General features: G+C 44.6%; 1 protein-coding gene across 1 annotated transcript in view; it reads left to right on the top strand.

Moving 5' to 3' along the window:
- The first annotated feature begins 3,128 nt into the window (after positions 1-3,128).
- Positions 3,129-21,853, top strand: part of GNPTAB (N-acetylglucosamine-1-phosphate transferase subunits alpha and beta) — a 47,601-nt gene continuing 28,876 nt past the window's right edge. Inside the window, exons 1-5 of the mRNA XM_077339768.1 lie at positions 3,129-3,467; positions 7,328-7,413; positions 13,353-13,472; positions 16,538-16,579; positions 20,830-21,035. Of these exons, the coding sequence (XP_077195883.1) occupies positions 3,351-3,467; positions 7,328-7,413; positions 13,353-13,472; positions 16,538-16,579; positions 20,830-21,035 (571 nt within the window). The 5' untranslated portion in view covers positions 3,129-3,350. The remainder of the gene's footprint in view (positions 3,468-7,327; positions 7,414-13,352; positions 13,473-16,537; positions 16,580-20,829; positions 21,036-21,853) is intronic.

Genomic DNA, 21,853 nt, shown 5'->3' on the forward strand with positions numbered 1-21,853 from the left:
GTTATTGAGACCTCCCTATTCTCCTCCAAGGGGACCCTAAGTCCCCTCCTGACTTCCTTGTTCACTCCTGAAAAAAAAACAGAATTCAGTGAGGTGTGATAGTGACTAGCCCAAACTGCCTTGTGATCGACTGGAGATTCAGATGTGGTTCTCTAGGACAGGGGTAGTCAAACTGCGGCCCTCCAGATGTCCATGGACTACAATTCCCAGGAGTCCCTGCCAGCGAATGCTGGGAAGGGCTCCTGGCAATTGTAGTCCATGGACATCTGGAGGGCCGCAGTTTGACTACCCCTGCTCTAAAATCTTAGTTCAGGATTGTAACCACTACACCACAGTGCCACCTGTGGGCAAATCATGCTTGTTACCTCACAGGAGCAAAGACTGTGGAGGGCAATTGAGGAAAAAGAGCAAAGGGAAATGGTTGGGTCAGTCACCTTGAGCTTGCTGTCCAGTGTTGAGGGAATGGATGTTGCAGGATGAGGTCCAGGAAAATTGAAAGGGTTGATCTGATTAGGGCATTGGATGATGCCTGCGAGAGACTGTGGCTCAGTAAGCAGATCATCTGGGTAGTATGCAGAAAGCTCTAGTTTTAAAAAGGATCAAAGTTCAGGTGGCACGTCTCGGCCTGAGGCCTTGGAGATTTAGCAGTTGTATAAGTAGCCAACCTGACCTTAGTGGGTTCATTTGGTACAATCTTAGTAGGGTTGCCATCTATGTGTTCGGAAATACCTGGAGGTTTTGGGAGTAGAGCCTTGGGAGGGCAAGGTTTAGGGAGCAGAGGGACCTCTGCTGGGTGTAATGCCATAGAGCAGGGATAGCCAAACTGTGGCTCTCCAGTCCAGATGTCCATTGACTACAACCCAGTTGGCAGGGGCTTATGGGAATTGTAGTCCATGGATATTTGGAGACCCACAATTTGGCCACCCCTGCTATAGAGTCTATGCTCCAAAGTAGCCATTTTAGGCAGGGAACTGATCTTTGTCACCAGGAGATCACCTGTGGGAATGGATCCTGATTTTGCTAGTTTTTTTTTATCCTGCCCTCCTTCCAATTATCTTTATAATAAGCCTATTGCTTAGTCCTGATTCAGATACAGGCAAGCATCTAATTGTAAGAGGAGAAGGAGAACGGTTTTTGGTACACCACTTCTCACTACCCAAAAGAACCTCAAAGCAGCCTAAAATCACCTTTCCTGCCTCTCCCCTGTGAAGTAGGTGAGGCTTAGAGCTGAGGTAACTGCTCTATGAGAGCAGCTCTAACAGAACTGTGACCAGCTGTGACCTTTTCTGAACTGGGACTTTGCCCCAACCCACCACTAGTCCATTGGCTTGGCAAATTCCAGATGACATTGTTGCCAGGCTGGGGGCATCCCAGGCCTGGCTCAACTCAGGCTCTTATTCACCCTGGGGCAAGGGAACACACACACACATCCATGTTCCCTTTTGTGCCCTCGGCACCAATGGGGCCTATGTCGGGCCTGGGCCCTGGGGAAGGGAAGTCAGGCCGTCCTGGCCTGGCTCCTCCCCACCCATGGCTGTGACTACAGTGTCCCAGAAGAGACAAAAAGTGTGCCTGAGCCGCTTGGAACATTTAAAACATTTTTTAAAAACAGGATATTACATTGTAATGCAATACTCAATTCTTAAAAAATCAGAATTGGCCCCTGCCACCCTGGCTGCCTCATCTGGAGGCACAAATCTGGGGTGGACCAGGTGCAGCGGGGAAAATGCTCCCCCATCTGGACCTGGGAAGAGGCGTTGCCAGTGCAGAATGGGTCTATGACTGGCTGCATGGGAAAGAGTGCAGAATGAAACCTGGTTTCCAGATTATAGGTTGCTGCTCTTAATCTCTACATCAAGATGGCTCCCACAACAAATTTATATCAGCTCATTTAACTCCAAGCCAGAGGTACAACTCAGTAATGCTATAGGTTTGTTCTGGATATAGTACACAAGTAAATGTTATTAGAGAATCTCTTTTAAGGTTTTATTGAAGCATAATATTGTGTTCCAACGCACACTAAATCTACAAAACATGCCATCCATCCATCCTTGTTACATAGATAATTAAGGGACAGCAATTAAATAAGACAATCAAAGTTTCTTGTCCCAAAAATTTAGAAGGCAAGGAGCCCAGTCTGAGAAGTTGTTCTTGATCAATGCAACTTCCTGTATTTATAGGATTTTAAAATTATCTCTGAACAGTGAACTATCCCAATCGAAAAGGACATGCATTCTAGGCTCATTACAACCTCAAACACCATCCAATGTTATCGATACTTGAAATGTCTTCTTAGAATATACAAAAACAGTAAGTTTGTTCTTACTAATTTTTTTATCTTAAATCTATTTGAAAACTGTGATTGCTACTGTGCCTGCTTAGTACTCTCCAAGGCTATTCTGTTCTGGGTCTCTGCACTCCCTTCTTGGTAGACCTCCCCGAGAGGCCAGGACAGGTCTGCAGAAACACCCTCTATTTTGGGTCAAGTCCAGCAACTGTTCCCCTATATTTCCAGCCATCTCCATGACACTATAAAGTAGATTCAAGCAAAGAACAAGGGACTGGCTCGGCTCACCCAGGTGGAGACAAACAAACAACTCAAGATGCAACCGTTTTTGTATGCTACAGAGCAAAAGTGATTCTGATTTTGTAAGAGTGGGAAGTAGGGATGCCAGTCTCCAGTCCTGGGGATCCCCTGGCGTTACGTCTCCTATCCAGGTGATAGAGATCATTTGGCCCGGGCTGCTTTGGAGGGTGGGCTCCAAAACATTATACTCCACTGAGGTCCTTCCCGCCCCGAATCCCGCCCACTCCCGGCCCCACCCCCAAAGACTCCAGGTATTTCCCAAGCTGAAGTTAGCAACCGTTTGCGTAATGACCTCGTCCAGTGATGCAAACACATAACGGGTTTATTCGATCTCCGTTCTCTGGGCAAGAGCAAAAGCCAAAGCAGCCCGCCGGCTCTCCGGCTCGCTTCCCCATGACCCCGGAGCCACCCGGCGGAGCCTGAGGCTGCAGCGCTCGGGGCGCGGAGGGAGAGCCCGGCGAAGCGCTTGCGCCGCTCCGTTTCTCCAGACCAGATCCGCTTTCCGGGAGGAGGGGGCCGGCGTCGCTTCCTTCCTGCAGCCGGTCATGAGACGGGAGGCCGGGCCAAGGCGCGCCTCTTCGCCTGCCAGGCAGCCTCGGGGGAAGAAGGGAAGCGGAGGCCGGGGCGCAGCAAGCCGGCAGGGCGGTAGGTGGCGCGGCGGAGCCCGGCTTCCGGCCGCGCCGGCGATGAGCAGGCCGGCAGTCGGCGGGGGCGGCTAGCGGCGGCTGGGGTCTGCCCTCCGGGGGATGCTGGCCGGCGGGCCATGCTGCTGAAGCTCCTGCAGAGACAGACCTACACCTGCCTGTCGCACCGCTATGGGCCTTGCCTCTGCCTCGGGGGCCTCGTCCTCCTGATCGTCTCCGCCCTGCAGTTCGGAGAGGTGAGCGGCGCCCCGCGTCTGGGGGCTGGCGGGCTGGGGCGAGGTCGGGGGCTCTCCCTGCCTTGCCCGGAGCCGGCCTGGACGGCCTCGTGTCCGGCTGCGCTGTGCGCCTTCTGCCCCGCGTTTTCCCATTTCTCTCCCTCTCCCGCCCCCGGTTCTTACATGCCTTTATTGCAGAGGAGCTCTTGCGCCCTTAAACCACTTCCCCGTGAAGTAAGAGGATGTCCTCCGCATCTTTGCATAGGCGATCTATACCTGTTGGACTCCTGTCCTGTTATATTACCGGGCGCTTTGTTCTGTGCCCGAGTTCCGCTTCCTGGAGCGCCGAGCTTCCCTTGGAGGTGTTCTTTTCCTCTCCGGAGCCCTTCCCAGACACGTGCTAAAGACCACCTACCCTGAATTTGTCCTTTGCCCTCCTCGTATTCCACCCAGTTCTTCTTGTCTTCTCCTGCCTGCACCCACGCTCGCTTTCTCTTCAGTCCTGCATGTTCCCCATGTGCAGTTCTACAAGCATTGTGTTCGTCTTATATCTGTGCATAGTGTCACACTGCCATTTCAGAGACCCAAGTTCGAATCCCCCGCCCCTTTGCCATGGAAACTCTCTGGGTCTGGGTGTCCTTAGGCTGGGCTTTCCCTCTAAACTTAACATACCTCGCCAAGCAGTGATTGTGTTGAGGCCAAAATGGAGGAGAAAAGAATGATATCTTAAGCTGCTTTAGGTTCTCATTGAGGAAAAAAGTAGGGTATAAAATGAATGTTCTCCGTCTTTGTGTGCTTCTAGTACCTCTGTTCCCAACTCTGTTGTGGTTTAGTTTTTCCAGCCCAGGTACGCCTCCTCACTGTGGTTCCATATAGGGGAAGCCTAGAAGGGGACAACCTCCCATGCCCCTGAATTCTCCAGCGATTGTCGACTGCTCCGTATTGTCCATGCATCTTTTGTTAGGATCTTGTGGCACGGCCAGATGCTGGTCTTGACTTTTGTACTCTATCATTCCCATATCTCCCAAGTAAAAAAGGATGTTGTTCCCACCCTGCTTTTAGGCCTCCGCTTTCTTTAACGGTTCTTTTGGGTGCTGGAAACAAGTCTTGTTTTCCAGTTCAGCAGCGTACATTCATAGGTTCCTGCTTCAGAAGCCAGTTCATGTGCTGTGAGTCAAAGATTGCACACGCATGCTTCAGGAAGACTTTGGGCAGTCTGGAGAGCTCTTAGATGTTTCCCCCTTATAAAATATTACAGTGTTAGCACGTGGTATGCAAGTGCATACTAAAAATAAAACACATCCAAAGTGGTCTTTGGTTTACGCGAGGACACCCGTCAAGGACTAGCTGCTGAGAAACACTTTTATATATTTAAGACGTTTCTATCCTGCCTTTCCATTCCAAATGATTTCACAGATTCCTAGTGGATCTTTCAAGAAAAAAGGGGAAACCTCCGATGACAAAGACCTGAATCAGTCAGTGGGATGAGAGGAACGCTTCAGCTTTTAAATTCAGCCGCATCATATGGTAGAAAGTGAGCAGGAAGAGGGGAGAAAGGAATGTCCCTTTGCAAAGGATTCCACAATCCTAGTGTAAGGCTTAAGCCCTGTTTCATCATAAAGACCGTTTATGCACCGGAAACTTCACTGCCCCAGCTCTTGTACAGGAGCACAAATTGGGGGTGGATGAGGTGCACCGGGCCAAAGGCTCCCGCATGTGAGTGCAGTAAGAGGTGGGGCAACCTGCCACGACTAAAATTCCAGCCTGCAGCCTGGCATGAAACCTCCAGTGCATAAACGGTCAAAATGAGGACTGTACTTCAGAGAGGTGCCAGCTTATCCGCTTCTCTGGCAGCCGCTATTTCAAGATGAGAAGAAGTTACCAACCACAGGCCCCACTGGGGAAGGGAATGGCGATTGTGTCAGAGTGACATATGTGACTCTTAAACCACTGAGTATCAGGGATCTAAAGCACTTTCTGTGTATACAGCTGAAATAGCGGATAGATCCAGAGCTGATTGATACAGCGGGTCGTACCATATCAGGTTATAAAACGAAAAGCCCCAAACACATCAAGGCTGAAGTTTCTACTCCAGTTGCTCCTCACAGGGTTAATTTTCTGCATCTTTTTTTAAAAAATGAAGGGAAGCATTAAAACAGTGTCATTCCCCCCACCCGTAATAATTGTGGTCCATTAGGCCAGGGGTAGTCAACCTGTGGTCCTCCACATGTTCATGGACTACAATTCCCATGAGCCCCTGCCACCGTTTGCTGGCAGGAGCTCATGGGAATTGTAGTCCATGAACATCTGGAGGACCACAGGTTGACTACCCCTGCATTAGGCCACCTCATTTTCACCTCATTCTGTTTCATGTGTAGACTTAGGCCCGGTTCACTCATGCAGGAGAGCAAGTAGTAGAAACGTTGGCCCTGCTTCAGGCTCTACAGGTAGAAGAGCACGTTTTGGAGTTTCCTGTATTTTATTATTTGTGCAACATTTTGAAACGAGCAGCAGTAGGCTAAAGCTGCTGAAGCAAAACCTCTTCCTTATTCCAAGTTGAACCACCAAAATGCCAAAACGAGCCCTGGAATATAATAGTCGTTTTCGAAGATAATATCTTCATCAGTAGCTTAAATTTAAGCATTTTCATAGAAATTTCCATTGTAATTTATTTATATTTATTTGTAAAATTGAGCCTCTTGTGGCGCAGAGTGGTAAGGCAGCCGTCTGAAAGCTTTGCTCATGAGGCTGGGAGTTCAATCCCAGCAGCCGGCTCAAGGTTGACTCAGCCTTCCATCCTTCCGAGGTCGGTAAAATGAGTACCCAGCTTGCTGGGGGGTAAACGGTAATGACTGGGGAAGGCACTGGCAAACCACCCCGTATTGAGTCTGCCATGAAAACGCTGGAGGGCGTCACCCCAAGAGTCAGACATGACTCGGTGCTTGCACAGGGGATACCTTTACCTTTACCTTTATTTGTAAAATTATATCCCTCCACTTCTCCGAAGACTCGTGGCAGCTAACAATAAAAAGTAATAAAAAACATAGATATATTATAATAGATATATAATAATAATAATACAATAAACTTTTATTTGTATGCTGCCCTTCCACATGCTCAGGCCAGGCATCAATATTTAAATTCATGGCCTCTTCCATTTCTAGCCAAACTGGGGTGCAAGACTCCTACTGCCAGGTTTTGTATGGATTGTGGCAGTGTGCAGTCGTCATTGGCCCATTATGCACGGAGTGGAAGGTCCACATTAGGGGTGGAATGGCGGCGGCTAAAATCACCAATTATGCACGCTGCAGGTGGCAACCGGGCGCAGAGTCAACGTATGCAGCCGAAAAAGCCGCGTTAGTGAGATGCGGAAGAAAGTGGAGCTTCCCGGGACCAGGACACATAAATAAATATGTGTATTAGCCTTTCCTTCCTCCACTCTTGGACACTGTCAGTCAATATCTTGGGCTAGTCACAGTCCTCTTAGAGCTCTTCTCACAATAGTTTCCCTCAGAGCTCTCAGTCTCACCTGCTTCACAGGGTGTCTGTTGTGAGGAGACTGGAATGCAATTGTAAGCCACGTTGAGATTCCTTTGGGTAGTGAAAAGCAGGGTGTAAACTCCTCTTCTTCATAAATTAAGTAAAATTTGCTCCAAGCAGCTTGCCACTTCTACCAATTTGGCAACTGCATTATGAATTTGTTTTGATTTCGTGGCACCACCTTGACTTCTCGTCTGGATGCCCGTGAATATATGAGTAATGGTGGTACAGCCGACCAAAACTAATTTAAGGCTAGGCCAGCCAGGTGCAGTGACAGCTTTTAAATGTTAGTTTAGTGTCTCATCATTTTTGATAATGCGGTCTCAAATATTTCTTCATAGGTCGTTCTTGAGTGGAGTCGGGACCAGTATCATGTTTTGTTTGATTCTTACAGAGACAACGTCGCGGGGAAATCATTTCAGAACAGGTAAAACTGAGTTCTTAGATTCGCCGTGTTTCGTTCATTGTGGTTTTATTTATATTTATTTATTTATAATTGGATTTGTATGACTGCTGCTCCCAAAGCTGGCTCACAGCGGTTTACAATTTTGAAATACAATCCATACAATAACAGTAAACCCCCATTAAAATCCTATTAAAACATTCTGAAACTAACCCATTCTATGGCGAACTATAATTTAGTTTATATCCCACACAAACCCAGTGGGTGGACCAAAGACGCCTGATGGAATGTTGTCATTGGGGAGAGCCAGTTTGGTGTAGTGGTTAGGAGTGCGGACTTCTAATCTGGCATGCCAGGTTCGATTCTGCACTCCCCCACTTGCAACCAGCTGGATGACCTTGGACTCGCCACGGCACTGATAAAACTGTTCTGTCCGAGCAGTGATATCAGGGCTCTCTCAGCCTCACCCACCCCACAGGGTGTCTGTTGTGGGGAGAGGAATGGGAAGGCAACTGTAAGCCGCTTTGAGCCTCCTTCGGATAGGGAAAAGCAGCATATAAGAACCAACTCTTCTTCTTCTTCTTCTTCTATCGAGTCAGGCCAATCTAATACTGGCCCAGACCCTAAGGGGAGAGGGGAGCCCGGTCTTAATCCCCGAGATAGCTACCCAGCCTATTGCTCTGTGATCACAAGCCAATTGGCCCTTTAAGGCTAACAAATTTTTATTCATGGTGTGAGCTTTGTGTGCATGCACATGTCCTCTAACAATGAAATATGAGTAATCAGTACAAATATAAGAGAGTAAATTAGCAAACAACATCATAAAGGTATCGAACAAATATGCTATATTGAAGAACAAATAATGCCTTACTAGAATAACAAACGGAGTTAATTGGTCCTTTCGGTTCAGTTGCCATTCACGAACACTTAAGGGGAATAAAAATGTTAAGATTAACATCTCACTAACTTTAACATTTTTATTCCTCTTAATGGTTTTGTGAACAGCATTTGAACCCAAAGGACTGATGAACTCAGTTTGTTATTCCAGCAAGGCATTATTTATTCTTCATTGTGCTGCATATCGGATATCGTCATTATGCTGTTGCTAATCGACTCTGTCCTTACATCTGTACTATAATTATTCCTATTTCATTGTCTGAGGAAGTGTGCATGCACACAAAAGCTCACACCTTGAACGAAACTTTGTTGGTCTTAAAAGTGCACACACGAAAATTATGGGCAGAAAAAAAATGTCTCTTACATTGGGCTGAGTCATGGAAGAGCAGGAACTTCTGCTTGCTTCAAAGTTCAAGCCAAATAGTATGCGAAGACCTCCTCTGAATTCTCTGAAATTCATGGAGACCTTGGAGGAAGAGATTTGGGCCCATTCTGCACATGTTGGGTAATGCACTTTCAGTGTGCTTCTACGGCTGGATTTTCTTGTGCACAATAGGAAAGTCTACTTCTAAAGTGCTTTGAAAGTGCACTATCTAATGTTTGTGGAATGGTCCTTGGTCAGGATGGCGGTCATCTGCCCCAGAGAACTGGGTTTGCAAAGGTTTCACTTTAATTGGTAAGTAAAAGTGCTGATCAAGTAACTGGTTGTGTTGCTATATCACAAGTATTTGAAAAGCTACATCCACTACAGTTTCCCCTCATCTGTTCAACAATGAGAGATACAGGCAGCCTTGCTGTTACAAAACCGACCACATCCCTAAGAATGTGTGTAATTATATGTGAATCGCACATAAACACACACAGAGTTGCCTTAAGGTGGTTGTCCATGTGCTACATATATTTTTCAAGGATTTCTTTTTTATAGAAAATAGGCATGGAGGAGAGGAAAGGGGAAGAAAGAAAGTGAGTAACATAGCTCACTAGATTGTGAATTGTGGGGGAAATCCTGTCATGGCAAATGCAAAATTGAATAATGTAGATTACTCGCCTGTAATTATCTTCTAATTCGAAATTTAGAATCCCGAAAACTTATTCCTGCATTTCCCCCCAAGAACGGCTAAACTTTAGTAATTTGTAACGATCGCAGCAGGAGATCTGTGGACAATGTAATGTACAGTGGATCCAATCACACCATTCCCACCAAAATGAGTTTGGTTGATGCTAGCAGACTACTTTTATCAGAGTATTACTGCCATTATTATTCTGTTGTTCTTTGCTTTGTAACAGCCTCGTCTGATGTAATTTCCTTAAGCTCCTTTTAAAACAGGAAAGCAGGTAACCAATCCAGAAAATCAGGTTTCCTCAAAAGCAAGATATAAAGATGGAAGTCATCATGCCATGACACATTAGTGGTAATTTTCTGCTGATTCCATGAGAATTGAGGGAACATCCTTTCCCAATGAAAACATGGCCAGTGCTAACTATATTTTCTAGGTCTGCTGGGCTTCTAGTGGATCTGAGGAACCTCGTACATCAGCTGAAATGTTTCTCTTAATTGAAGCATAATGAATGGGAAAATTCTATGCAGGTCTCCACTGAATGAGGATGTGGTTGATATAACGATACAGTTAGGGTTTAGTAGACCGCAGCAGTGTACTTTTTCTTCTGTTTGTATAAACCGCTAGCAGTGTGATCTTATACAAAGTTACGCAACATCTGGGGAAGGCCTCAGCCTCTATGCCCTGCTGTTGATCCTCTAGGAACTGGTCGGCCTCTGTGTGAGACCAGATGTTGGACTAGATGGACTATTGGTCTGATCCAGCAGGACTTCTATGTTCTTATGAAATCAGTGGGCTTATGCTGGAGAAACTTTGTGTAGGACTGCCCTGCAAGACCCTTCAGTGTCATAGATGATAAATGGCAGTGTTGCACTTCCTCTCTTGGTCATGTTGACTTCTGGGATGTCTGCAGTTCTTGCCTAAACGATGCTATTTAGGCAAGAAGCAGCTGAAGATTTCATCTTATTGGGCTTCCTTGGCATCTGTGAACCACTGGAGCAGCCAGACTAGTGCTACCCTGTTGCTTTCTGTCACTTTGGAAGCTATGTGCTTCCTCTCTTCTTTGCTGGACTGCACACCTGACCAGGTACAAAGGACCAAACACCAGCAACATAGCCGCTTTACCCACCCTGGTATCAAGGCTTTCTTGCCACAGAATTGTTCAGCCTTCCACCTATTGGAACCTTCCAGCTGCAGTTATCAGGCATATAGTTACTTGAGTTGCTATCCTATTTGGGTAGGAAGAATGGAGCTCCTCTAGTCAACTCTTGCTATCTCTCTGCCAGCTCTGCCTCATGATCACCAGCAATATTTAAAGCTGTTGGCAGATGAAAGGGAATTTGCATTTTCTTCTGCGTCGCACAAGTATCTGTCAGTCTCTTTGCATAAGCTAGCTGATTAAAATAAACAGTATACAATTATTTTGGATCACAAGCAGTCTAAGATGACATGCCAACATTTCAAGGATTGGGCATGTATGATAAACGCTTAATTTCCTCAGCTAAAAATAATTCTTTAGTGACGCCAAATTTAACTGGAGCCCCCTCGCCAGTCTAAGCTGGCAACTGAAAAGCCCATTTGTTGTTTGGCTTGAAGCAAACCCTTGGTTGAACCAGCTGTGGAGTTTGTTGTTTTGACGGCTGAACAAAATCTGTTCTTTGTAATTAAAGGGCATCCATATTCTGGGATACAAGAGCAACTAAACAGACTATATTTTTGTAGGAAGAAAGAATTCAGATTTCATATTATTGGCTGTGGGTCACCTAAAAGTACAGTGCTTTAATGAGACACACAAAAAAAGAAGTGTTGTGTTAATGAAGGACTCTCTGCTCCCTTGCCTTCAGAGGTGGGGAGGGTGGTGACTAGAAACAGGGCATTTTTTGTGGTGGCACCTGCCTTTGGAATATCTCTCCCTGGCACTCCTTTACTCTCTTTTAGGACGCAAGCAATAATACATCTTTTTATTCAGATTTTTAGCTAGAGGGTTTGTCCTACCATTTTTAATGGTCTGTTTCTGTTTTATGGATAGTTTATATTATGCTGCTTAAGTGCAAAGGCTTCGGTTCTAATCTGACAAGCCAGGTTTGATTCCCCGCTCCTCCTCCACATGTAGCCAGCTGGTGACCTTGTATCAAGGCTCTCTCAGCCTCACCTCCCTCACAGGGTGTCTGTTGTGGAGAGAGGAAAGGGAAGGCTTTGAGACTCCTTTGGGTAGAGCAAAGTGGCATATAAGAACCAACTCTTGTTCTTCAGTAATATCAGGGCTCTCTCAGCCTCACCTCCCTCACAGAGTGTCTGCTGTGGGGAGAGGAAAGGGAAGACGACTGTAAGCCGCTTTGAGATGCCTTCTGGTAGAGAAAAGTGAGGTATAAGAACCAACACTTTTTCTTCTTCAATTGTAAATAAGGAAGACTTTGAAGAGGTGACATAGAAATATTTTAAATAAATCAAAATCAATCGATGTAAGCACCAGGCAAGCCTCAAGCGGAAGGGCATTCTACGAGTGAAGGTCTGCCCCTGAAAAGGCCTGTCTTGGGTTGCCACCCACCTCTCCTCTGAAGGTGAGAGAGCATGTTAAGCAGGGCTTCTGAGGCAGCTCTTAACTGGTGGGCTGGATATTATTGGGGAGGGGGGGATACAGTCCTTCAAGAACTCTCCCCCTAGCCTTTTTTGGCTCAGAGATTATCCCTCTGATGATACCAGATCTGTACAGTAGTCCTGTTCAGGCAATCTTTTTTCATGTTGCATGTAGGGGAGGGATTGTTGACTTGAGTGTTCTGCCTCTGCCTTTGTGGGATTATCAAATTGTCTTCGTGGAATGAATGTGCTGAGGAATTGTCTGCACACTTGGTCCCCCTGTGCTGATTCCAGGGACAGAGCACACACAGAGAGACCCTTCCCTGTGCATTTGTTCCATGCAGATGACTTGGCAATCATGCGGGAGTGGGGCTGGCTTGCTTATGTCATCTCATCCTCTCTGTATAGTCAGTCAACGCACAGATGGGTTGTCTGCAGAAATGAAGGGTCTGTATGGTTTGTGTAAAGCATTCAGAGACCTCTCACCCCACAATTACTTGTGTAGAAACATGCAGCTTTGGAAGATTGATGTTGGAAAAGGTGGCCAGGGAAAATAGTCCTTTAAAACAGTGGTCCCCAACCTTTTTATCACTGGGGACTGGTCAACGTTTGACAATTTTACTGAAGCCCGGGGGAGGATAGTGTTTTGCTGAGGGATGTTGCCGCCCCCTGAGCCCCTGCTCTGCTTGTTTTCCCGTCGGTGCCCCTGACTTCCCACCGCCAGCTGGGGGCGCTGCCAGTAGCAGCTGCACAGTGCCATGCTGAAGGGGGGAGCCCCAGCCATGGCGGCTGCTGGAGAGCACCAAAGGTGAGCTAGCGGCAGAGTGGCAGGGCAGCCCCCGAGGCAGCAGCCGGGGAGGAGGATGAGGTGGAGCTACGGCCCGGTACCAAGTGATCTATGGACCGGTACCGGTCCCCGGACCGGGGGTTGGGGACCACTGCTTTAAAAGACAGAACAAAGTCTAGTTTTCAATAGAGTAGGCAGACATAGCTCTAAATATTTCTGGTGGCAATGGTGATTATAAAAGGAATTTAATTTCTGGGGGAGGGGTGGAATAAAGATGGGGCTGAACTCATTTAGGCCTAGCAGCTTGGGACTTGCACCAGTTAGTTAGAGGGGAAATCTAGCCTCAGAATGTTTTGAGAAATGCTGCAAAAAAAGGATGACTTTTAAGGAGGAGGCAAAGAATAGGTTGAATACTAAACAAGAGAGAATTCCAACTCAGTGGCACTACAAAAACAATGGACAAAGATGGCTAACTGAATAAATGTGCCAACCATCACAATTCTTTTGTTCCTTATCTATGAGTTTCCATCTAATGTTGCAAAGGCACTCCTTCTGAGCTATTGAATTTACTTCTAATTGTAATGCTAGATAGGCTTGGGAAGTTTTCTTTTTCACCCTCTCTCTGTCTTTCTGATTTTATATAGGCTTTGTTTGCCTATGCCTATTGATGTTGTGTACACCTGGGTGAATGGCACAGATGTTGAGCTGATCAAGGAACTGCAACTGGTGAGAAAGCAAATGGAAGAAGAACAGAGGATAATGAGGTAAGGGTCCTAGTTGGAGCAGAAAGGCAAAGGAAATTGGGTTCCTCCGTACAAAGGCATGTAGCTCTACAGAGGAATAGGTGAGCCTGAACCTTCAGAGCCTCTGGGTCTTTAACATGGATATAAGGGATGAGCTTGGGAAGTTTTCATTTCAGGAGGCTTATGCATTTTACTTAGTTATGGGAGGAACAGGAAGGGAGATGAAACCATTATGCTGTTGATATAAGTTTCAGAAGGGATATATGTACAGGAGCCAATTCTGCACCCAGAGCTTGTGCAACTCTGTCCATAGTCCCTTTCCAAAAGTTATGCCAATGGAGCAGAAATTAGAAGGGCTTCATTTGCTTTGTTAGTGGAAAAACAGGTTGGGGCTGCTTGAAACCAGTTGCCTTTGGCATTGGCATGGAGGTTGTCTTTCATTGTAGACTCAGGTGATCTTTCCCAGGCCTTTCCAACCGGTAGCTTGTGAGCTACTGGTAGCTTGCCAGTTTCTGCACAGCATCTTACATGTCCCTTGGAAGGCACCGGGGAAAGACTGCAAGCGATTGACATTAGACTTTTTAAAAAGTTTTGCTGGCAGGGGCTCATGGGAATTGTAGTCTATGAACATCTGGAGGACCACAGGTTGACTACCCCTGGCTTGGATGATAGCTTTATTTTTGGTGCTGTTCCTAGCTCCCATTCACTTTCTGGGACAGAACAGAACTTGGTAACGTGGTGGTGGTGGGTGTCACTTGGGATATTTTTGATAACTCAGAAGTAATTCTCATGAAAGAAAAGGTAGGCAACCCCCTGTTTCTGGCCATGTTATTGTATATTGCTGTATTCTGGAAGATTGACTGCTATAATGCCCTTTACCTGGGTCGGTCCTTACAGGCCACTCAAACGTCACTGGGTACAAAATGTTTTGGTTAGGTTGCCTTTTTGGTTGGAGAAAGCTGCTTTGAACATATTAGACCAATTTAAAGACATTTCCACTGGTGACCAGTTAATGGGCTCAACTTTGGGTGGGAGTTCTTAAAGCTTGCTACAACCTGAGACACATATACCCATGGGACTGTCCCTCCTTGTATGAAACCATGCGCCAGTTGTGCTCCATAGCGAAGGGAAGCCAGAAGAGCTTCAGTTCTTCTATGAGCCTTTTCAGTAATTGTTCCAGTCTTACGGAATGGCTCCCCATTAGAATTTAGCCAGACCAGCATGAAAGGTAGGACTTTTAGTAGAACTGTCGGTCAGTGGCAGCTCCAGGGGCAGGAGGAAAATATTGTAATAAATAAATGCTTGCTTTGTATTCTCTGTAATAAACAGAGGTGGACATAGCAAACAAGAAGACAAAAACTCAGTGAAAAATAGTAATGCAGTGGTAACTACTTACATGTCAAAAATATTAATAAATATCCTGAAAATGGATATGATTACCTTATAAACCAGCCATTATAAGAAAAACACATTGTTTGATTGCAGTGTCATAACATCTGCAAGAATGTCTGTTATTCAAACTAATACAAATTGAGCAGGCAGCCTTACAGCCTAACACACACCTCCAAGTTTTATACAAAGTTAACAAATGGCACCATGGCCAATAAATTACGACATTGTAAACTCCAGATCACCACTGTTCTAGATGTGCTTTGTATGTGAGTGTTCAAGCTCCATTATTTACATGGCCAAGCATGGGATGTGAAAGTCTGCGTGATGGGCTGCCTGGGGAGGGAAAGGGGGCTCCCAGAAGGAGGGGGTGCCTTTTTCTTCCTGGGGATGCTGCCACAACTGGGCTATAAAACCATTTGTCTTCTGTATTTTGTCCAGGGGGAAAAATGAAGCCAACTTGATTAGTGTTTTAGACTAGGATCTGAGTGAGGTTCAAGTCCTCACTCTGCTATGGAAATTCACTAGGTAACATTATGCCAGTCACTTAACTTGACCTCACCTACCTCACAGGGTAAACTGGAAGAGGGGAGAATGATACGGTAAGCCACTGTGTGTTCCTATTGGGGAGAAAAGTGGGGTGTAAGTAAATAGATATCCAGGGAGATCTAGGTATTACAGGTGTTTTAAAATTAGGTAGGGTGACAGTCTAAAGCACATGGCAGTTCATCAAAGAAGAGTTAGTTCTTATATGCCACTTTTCTCTACCCAAAGGAGTCTCAAAGCGGCTTACATTTGGCTTCCCCCCCCCCCACAATAGATACCCTGTGAGGTAGGTGAGGCTGAGAGAGCTGATATTACTGAAGAATAAGAAGAGTTGGTTCTTATATGCCACTTTTCTCTGTCCAAAGGAGTCTCAAAGCGGTTTACATTCGCCTTCCCTTTCCTTTCCACAGAACAGACACCCTGTGAGGTAGGTGAGGCTGAAAGAACCCTGATATTATTGCTCGGTCAGAAAAGCTAAGTAGGCGAAACAAAAACTGATGAGCAAAATGAAGAAGTTCCATAGTTTTGTGGCATGTTTGAGAATTTTTGCTGAAGGATTCCTGGTTATCCCCCTTCCTGATTTTATGTAGCATTCATAGCTTTGCTTATGTCAATCTGTCTAATTTGCTTGCTTTTTGGTGGTTGTCTACCTTCAGGACTGAAGGCACCAGTTAATTTTATTAGTGAATATAAGATCTGGTTTCCAGAAGCTTTGAAAATAAGATATGTGCAGGAAACAAGTTTCAGTTGTCATTCCGTTACTTTATCTTTTCTGGCATTTTGCGGTTTGAACTTGTGATTAAATGATAATGAATGTAGTATTGAGAGTTTAAAAAAACCTGATTTTATCAAATTAGTGTAATGACAATCTACTTAAACATTGGCTTTCCAAAGAAGATTTCTAAGAAAATAGATTTTCTTAAAGTTCCAGCATTCATGAAATTCTTCAGGCAATAATGCTGGGACTTTTTTCTTGAAACATGTAGATTTATAGTATGGAGAACATAAGATTATTGCTCTGATTTCTTCTTTTGATTTTTCCTTTTTGATATAAAATAAAACTTTTATCAAAAAATTTTTTTCCATTGTAGGAATAATAATTCTTATAGTTTTGGAGGATGCTTAGTGTGTTATGTTTGCCTTTTCCTTAGGGAAATTCTTGGGAAGAACACAACTGAACCAACTAAGAAGAGGTAAGATGAGCTTTTGAAAAATAATATATTAACCTTTCATTCTTCTTATTATGTGTAATTTTGAATGAGTCAAATGTATGTATTTAAAAATTGCCAACTTAGAACTGTATAGAACTGTAAATGTTGTTGTTGTTGTTATGTGCGAAGTCGTGTCCGACCAATTGCGACCCCATGGACAACGATCCTCCAGGCCTTCCTGTCCTCTACCATTCCCCGGAGTCCATTTAAGTTTGCACCTACTGCTTCAGTGGCTCCATCCATCCACCTCATTCTCTGTCGTCCCCTTCTTCTTTTGCCCTCGATCGCTCCCAGCATTAGGCTCTTCTCCAGGGAGTCCTTCCTTCTCATGAGGTGGCCAAAATATTTGAGTTTCATCTTCAGGATCTGGCCTTCTAAAGAGCAGTCAGGGCTGATCTCCTCTAGGACTGACCGGTTTGTTCGCCTTGCAGTCCAAGGGACTCGCAAGAGTCTTCTCCAGCACCAGAGTTCAAAAGCCTCAATTCTTTGACGCTCGGCCTTCCTTATGGTCCAACTTTCGCAGCCATACATTGCAACTGGGAAGACCATAGCCTTGACTAAACGCACTTTTGTTGGCAGGGTGATGTCTCTGCTTTTTAGGATGCTGTCTAGATTTGCCATAGCTTTCCTCCCCAGGAGCAAGCGTCTTTTAATTTCTTTGCTGCAGTCCCCATCTGCAGTGATCTTGGAGCCCAGGAAAATAAAATCTGTCACTATCTCCATTTCTTCCCCTTCTATTTGCCAGGAATTGAGAGGGCCGGATGCCATGATCTTTGTTTTCTTGATGTTGAGTTTCAAGCCAACTTTTGCACTCTCCTCCTTCACCCGCATCAACAGGCTCTTTAGTTCCTCTTCACTTTCTGCCATTAGAGTGGTATCATCTGCATATCTGAGGTTGTTGATATTTCTCCCTGCAATCTTGATCCCAATTTGTGACTCCTCTAATCCCGCATTTCTCATGATGTGCTCTGCATACAAGTTAAATAGGCAAGGCGACAGTATACAGCCTTGCCGAACTCCTTTCTCAATTTTGAACCAGTCAGTGATTCCATGTTCAGTTCTCACTGTTGCTTCTTGACCTGCATATAAATTTCTCAAGAGACAAATAAGATGCTCTGGTATTCCCATCTCTTTAAGAACTTGCCACAATTTGTTGTGTTCCACACAATCAAAGGCTTTAGCATAGTCAATGAAGCAGAAGTAGACATTCTTCTGGTACTCCCTAGCTTTCTCCATGATCCAGCGTATGTTGGCAATTTGATCTCTAGTTCCTCTGCCTCTTCGAAATCCTGCCTGTACTTCTGGAAGTTCTCGGTCCACATATTGCTGGAGCCTAGCTTGTAGGATTTTGAGCATTACTTTGCTAGCATGAGAAATTAGTGCAATGGTGCGGTAGTTTGAACATTCTTTGGCATTGCCCTTCTTTGGAATTGGAATGTAAACTGACCTTTTCCAATCCTGTGGCCATTGTTGAGTTTTCCAAATTTGCTGGCATATTGAGTGTAGCACTTTTACTGCATCGTCCTTTAAGATTTTGAATAGTTCAACTGGAATGCTGTCACCACCACTAGCTTTATTGTTACTCAGACTTCCTAAGGCCCATTTGACTTCACATTCCAGGATGTCTGGCTCCAGGTCAGTAACTACCCCATTGTGGTCATCAGGGATGTTAAGCTCGCTCTTGTATAGTTCTTCTGTATAATTTTGCCACCTTTGTTTAATCTCTTCTGCTTCTGTGAGGTCCCTACCATTTTGGTCCCTTATCATACCCATCTTTGCATGAAACGTTCTCTTCATATCTCCAATTTTCTTGAAAAGATCTCTGGTCCTCCCGATTCTATTGTTTTCTTCTATTTGTTTGCACTGTTCATTTAAGAAGGCATTCTTATCTCTTCTAGCTTTTCTCTGGAATTCTGCATTCAGTTGGGTGTATCTTTCTCTTTCTCCCTTGCCTTTCACTTCCCTTCTCTCCTTAGCTATTTGTAAAGCTTCCTCAGACAGCCATTTTGATTTCTTGCATTTCTTTTTCTTTGGGATGGTTTTAGTTGCTACCTCTTGTACAATGTTGCGAACCTCCGTCCATAGTTCTTCAGGCACTCTGTCTATCAGATCTAATTCCTTAAATCTATTTGTCACCTCCACTGTGTATTCGTCGGGGATATGATTTAGTTCATACCTGAGTGGCCTAGTGCTTTTCCCTACTTTCTTCAATTTAAGCCTAAATTTTGCAACAAGAAGCTCATGATCTGAACCACAATCAGCTCCTGGTCTTGTTTTTATTGACTGGATAGAACTTTTCCATCTTTGGCTGCAGAGCACATAGTCAATCTGATTTCTGTGTTGACCGTCTGGTGATGTCCATGTGTAGAGTCGTCTCTTGGGTTGCTGGAAAAGAGTGTTTGCTATGACCATTGTATTCTCTTGACAAAATTCTACCAGCCTGTGCCCTGCTTCATTTTGTACTCCAAGGCCAAACTTGCCTGTTATCCCGGTTATCTTTTGGCTTCCTACTTTAGCATTCCAGTCCCCCATGATGATAAGCACATCATTTTTGGGCGTTGCTTCTAGAAGGTGTTGTAGGGCTTCATAGAACTGATCAACTTCATCCTCTTCAGCAGCAGTGGTTGGGGCGTAGACCTGGATCACTGTGATGTTGAATGGTTTGCCTTGGATTCGAACTGAGATCATTCTGTCATTTTGGGGATTGTATCCCAAGACTGCTTTTCCTACTCTCTTATTGATTATGAAGGCTACTCCATTTCTTCTGCGAGATTCTTGTCCACAGTAGTATACCTGATGGTCATCTGAATTAAATTCACCCATTCCTGTCCATTTTAGTTCACTGATTCCTAAAATGTCAATGTTCAGTCTTGTCATTTCTTGTTTAACCACGTCCAGCTTGCCTTGATTCATGGATCTGACGTTCCAGGTTCCTATGGAATAAAAATCTTTACAGCATCGGACTGTCTTTTCGCCACCAGTTACTTCCACAACTGAGCGTCCTTTCGGCTTTGGCCCAGCCGCTTCATTCATTCTGGCGCTACTCGTACTAGCCGTCTGCTCATCCCCAGTAGCATATTGGACACCTTCCGACCTGAGGGGCTCATCTTCCAGCGTCATATCGTTATGCCTATTGGAACTGTCCATAGAGTTTTCATGGCAAAGATACTGGAGTGGTTTGCCATTTCCTTCTCCAGTGGATCACCTTTTGTCAGAGCTCTCAGCTATGACCTGTCCGTCTTGGGTGGCCCTGCACGGCATAGCTCATAGCTTCACTGAACTACGCAAGCCCCCTTGCCACAACAAGGCAGCGATCCTTGAAGGGGGACTGTAAATGTATAGAACTGTAAATGTTGGCATAATTTGTTGTTTAACCTCTAAATGTTAGAGAAGATAAATGGTATGACCCTCAAGACCTACATAAATACAGTTAGCAGCTGTCAAATGACAGACATCTTGAAACAATCTACCAGTTAGGTAATACAACAAGAGTTTACAAGTCAACAAATGCCCAGCCAAAATGTGCGGAATATATAAGCAGTGTAGTCTGAAGTACCTGAGAAGAGCATTGTAATGGAATGCTTGAGCAGCTTTCTGGATCATTCAGTTATAGATTCTGTAACTGATCTGGGATATCTGTCGTAGACACAGACATGCCATGGCAAGCATCTTGGGTATTCCTGCATGGAGCATATTAAATTCAGTACCACCTGCATTGGATTACATGTTGGTTTCAGGACCAGGTCACACTGCCATTTGTGACCCCTTAAATCACCAATCAGTGTTGGCCAGGATATTTAAGGAACTTTCCAATACTTATCAGCTTACACTGTTCTTCACATGTAGTTCTCCTTGGTATTCCCCCAAGGCAATTCAAGGGGAAGTGGGAAAGACGTTTGGTAGTAGAAGCTCTCAGGCTTTGGCGCTTCCTTTGGTTACCTGCATCACTTCTGGTGCGTGGTTGTGTTCTAGAGGGCTTTTAGAAGGACATTATTTTGTTGACGCTGTTGGTTTAATGTCTTTATGTTGTTTGCTCCTTTTGTGTCTGTAGGCTGGGTTATTTTTCATTGACGCAATAGTTATTATTTCAGTTGTGTATCTTGTTAGCTGCCTTGGATGCCCTGGCAGCTTGGTGGGGAAGCAGAAAAGCTTTTAAATAAGTAAAAGTAAATATTTGATTACCTTCCCTTTTGAGCAAAAGAGTAAACTTGGCTTTTGATATCTTGTTCTAGTGAGAAGCAACTAGAGTGTTTATTGACACATTGCATCAAAGTGCCAATGCTTGTTTTGGATCCTGCTTTGCCAAGCAATGTCACGGTTAAGGACTTGTCATCTGCCTTCCCCCTCTTAAGATCAGCCAACAATATCTTCTCAGTGGCAAAGCCAAAAAATCCTTCTACCAATGTTACAGTAGTTGTTTTTGACAGTCCTAAAGAAGGTAAGAATCAGCTTTAGGCTTCTCCCAGTGAGACAAAAGTACTGAGGTTTTGGTGTAGTATAATAACATTATTACTATTGTTTTTTTATTCTTGCATGTGGGATTTCTTTTCTTCTTAATTGTTGCAAATATTAAATGATCTCATCTGGAGAAACCCAGTAGATGTACATTAGCATGTTATCAAAATAAGCCTTCCTTAAATGTCTTTGGGATTTGACCTATCGATATATATAGGTATAGGGATTAGGTGTCCAGCATTCATATGCAAAAATATCATTGCCTAATAATATTATCTAGTTACACAGAGATCAATTAATTTATTTGAAGGCCAATTGGTTACAACTGCTCAAATTCAGCAGATAATTACTTTTGAAATTGGCCAAGGTTCTTAATTACACATACCTCATTTTGCTTAGATTAGTTGAGTTCTGTTTCCTCTCCCATAATTCAAATCAAAATGGTTCCTTGCAGTATTCATCAAGAGGTGTTAGGTGCTGGGATTTGTAGATGCAAAGACATTGATTTCTCTCTCTCTGTACAACGGAGGTGCTACTTGTATTTATTTTACCCTCTTCCAGCAAGGACTCCAAGCAGTAGAGCACTAAGTCTTTGGATACATTCAGTCTCACGCTTACGATATTAATACAGCACCCGTATATAACTCGGTGGTGGAAATATAGTACTAGTGATGTTTGCAAATAGAAGAGATTATTTTAGCTCTATCTGTGAAGTCATGAATATTACATATGAAAACTAGACTGAATTATGACACAGTATGGTGGTAGCATTGGCTACGGTATTCAGTAGGGTAATGGGAA

This window comes from Paroedura picta, chromosome 5, assembly GCF_049243985.1.
Source record: "Paroedura picta isolate Pp20150507F chromosome 5, Ppicta_v3.0, whole genome shotgun sequence".
NCBI lineage: Eukaryota > Metazoa > Chordata > Lepidosauria > Squamata > Gekkonidae > Paroedura > Paroedura picta.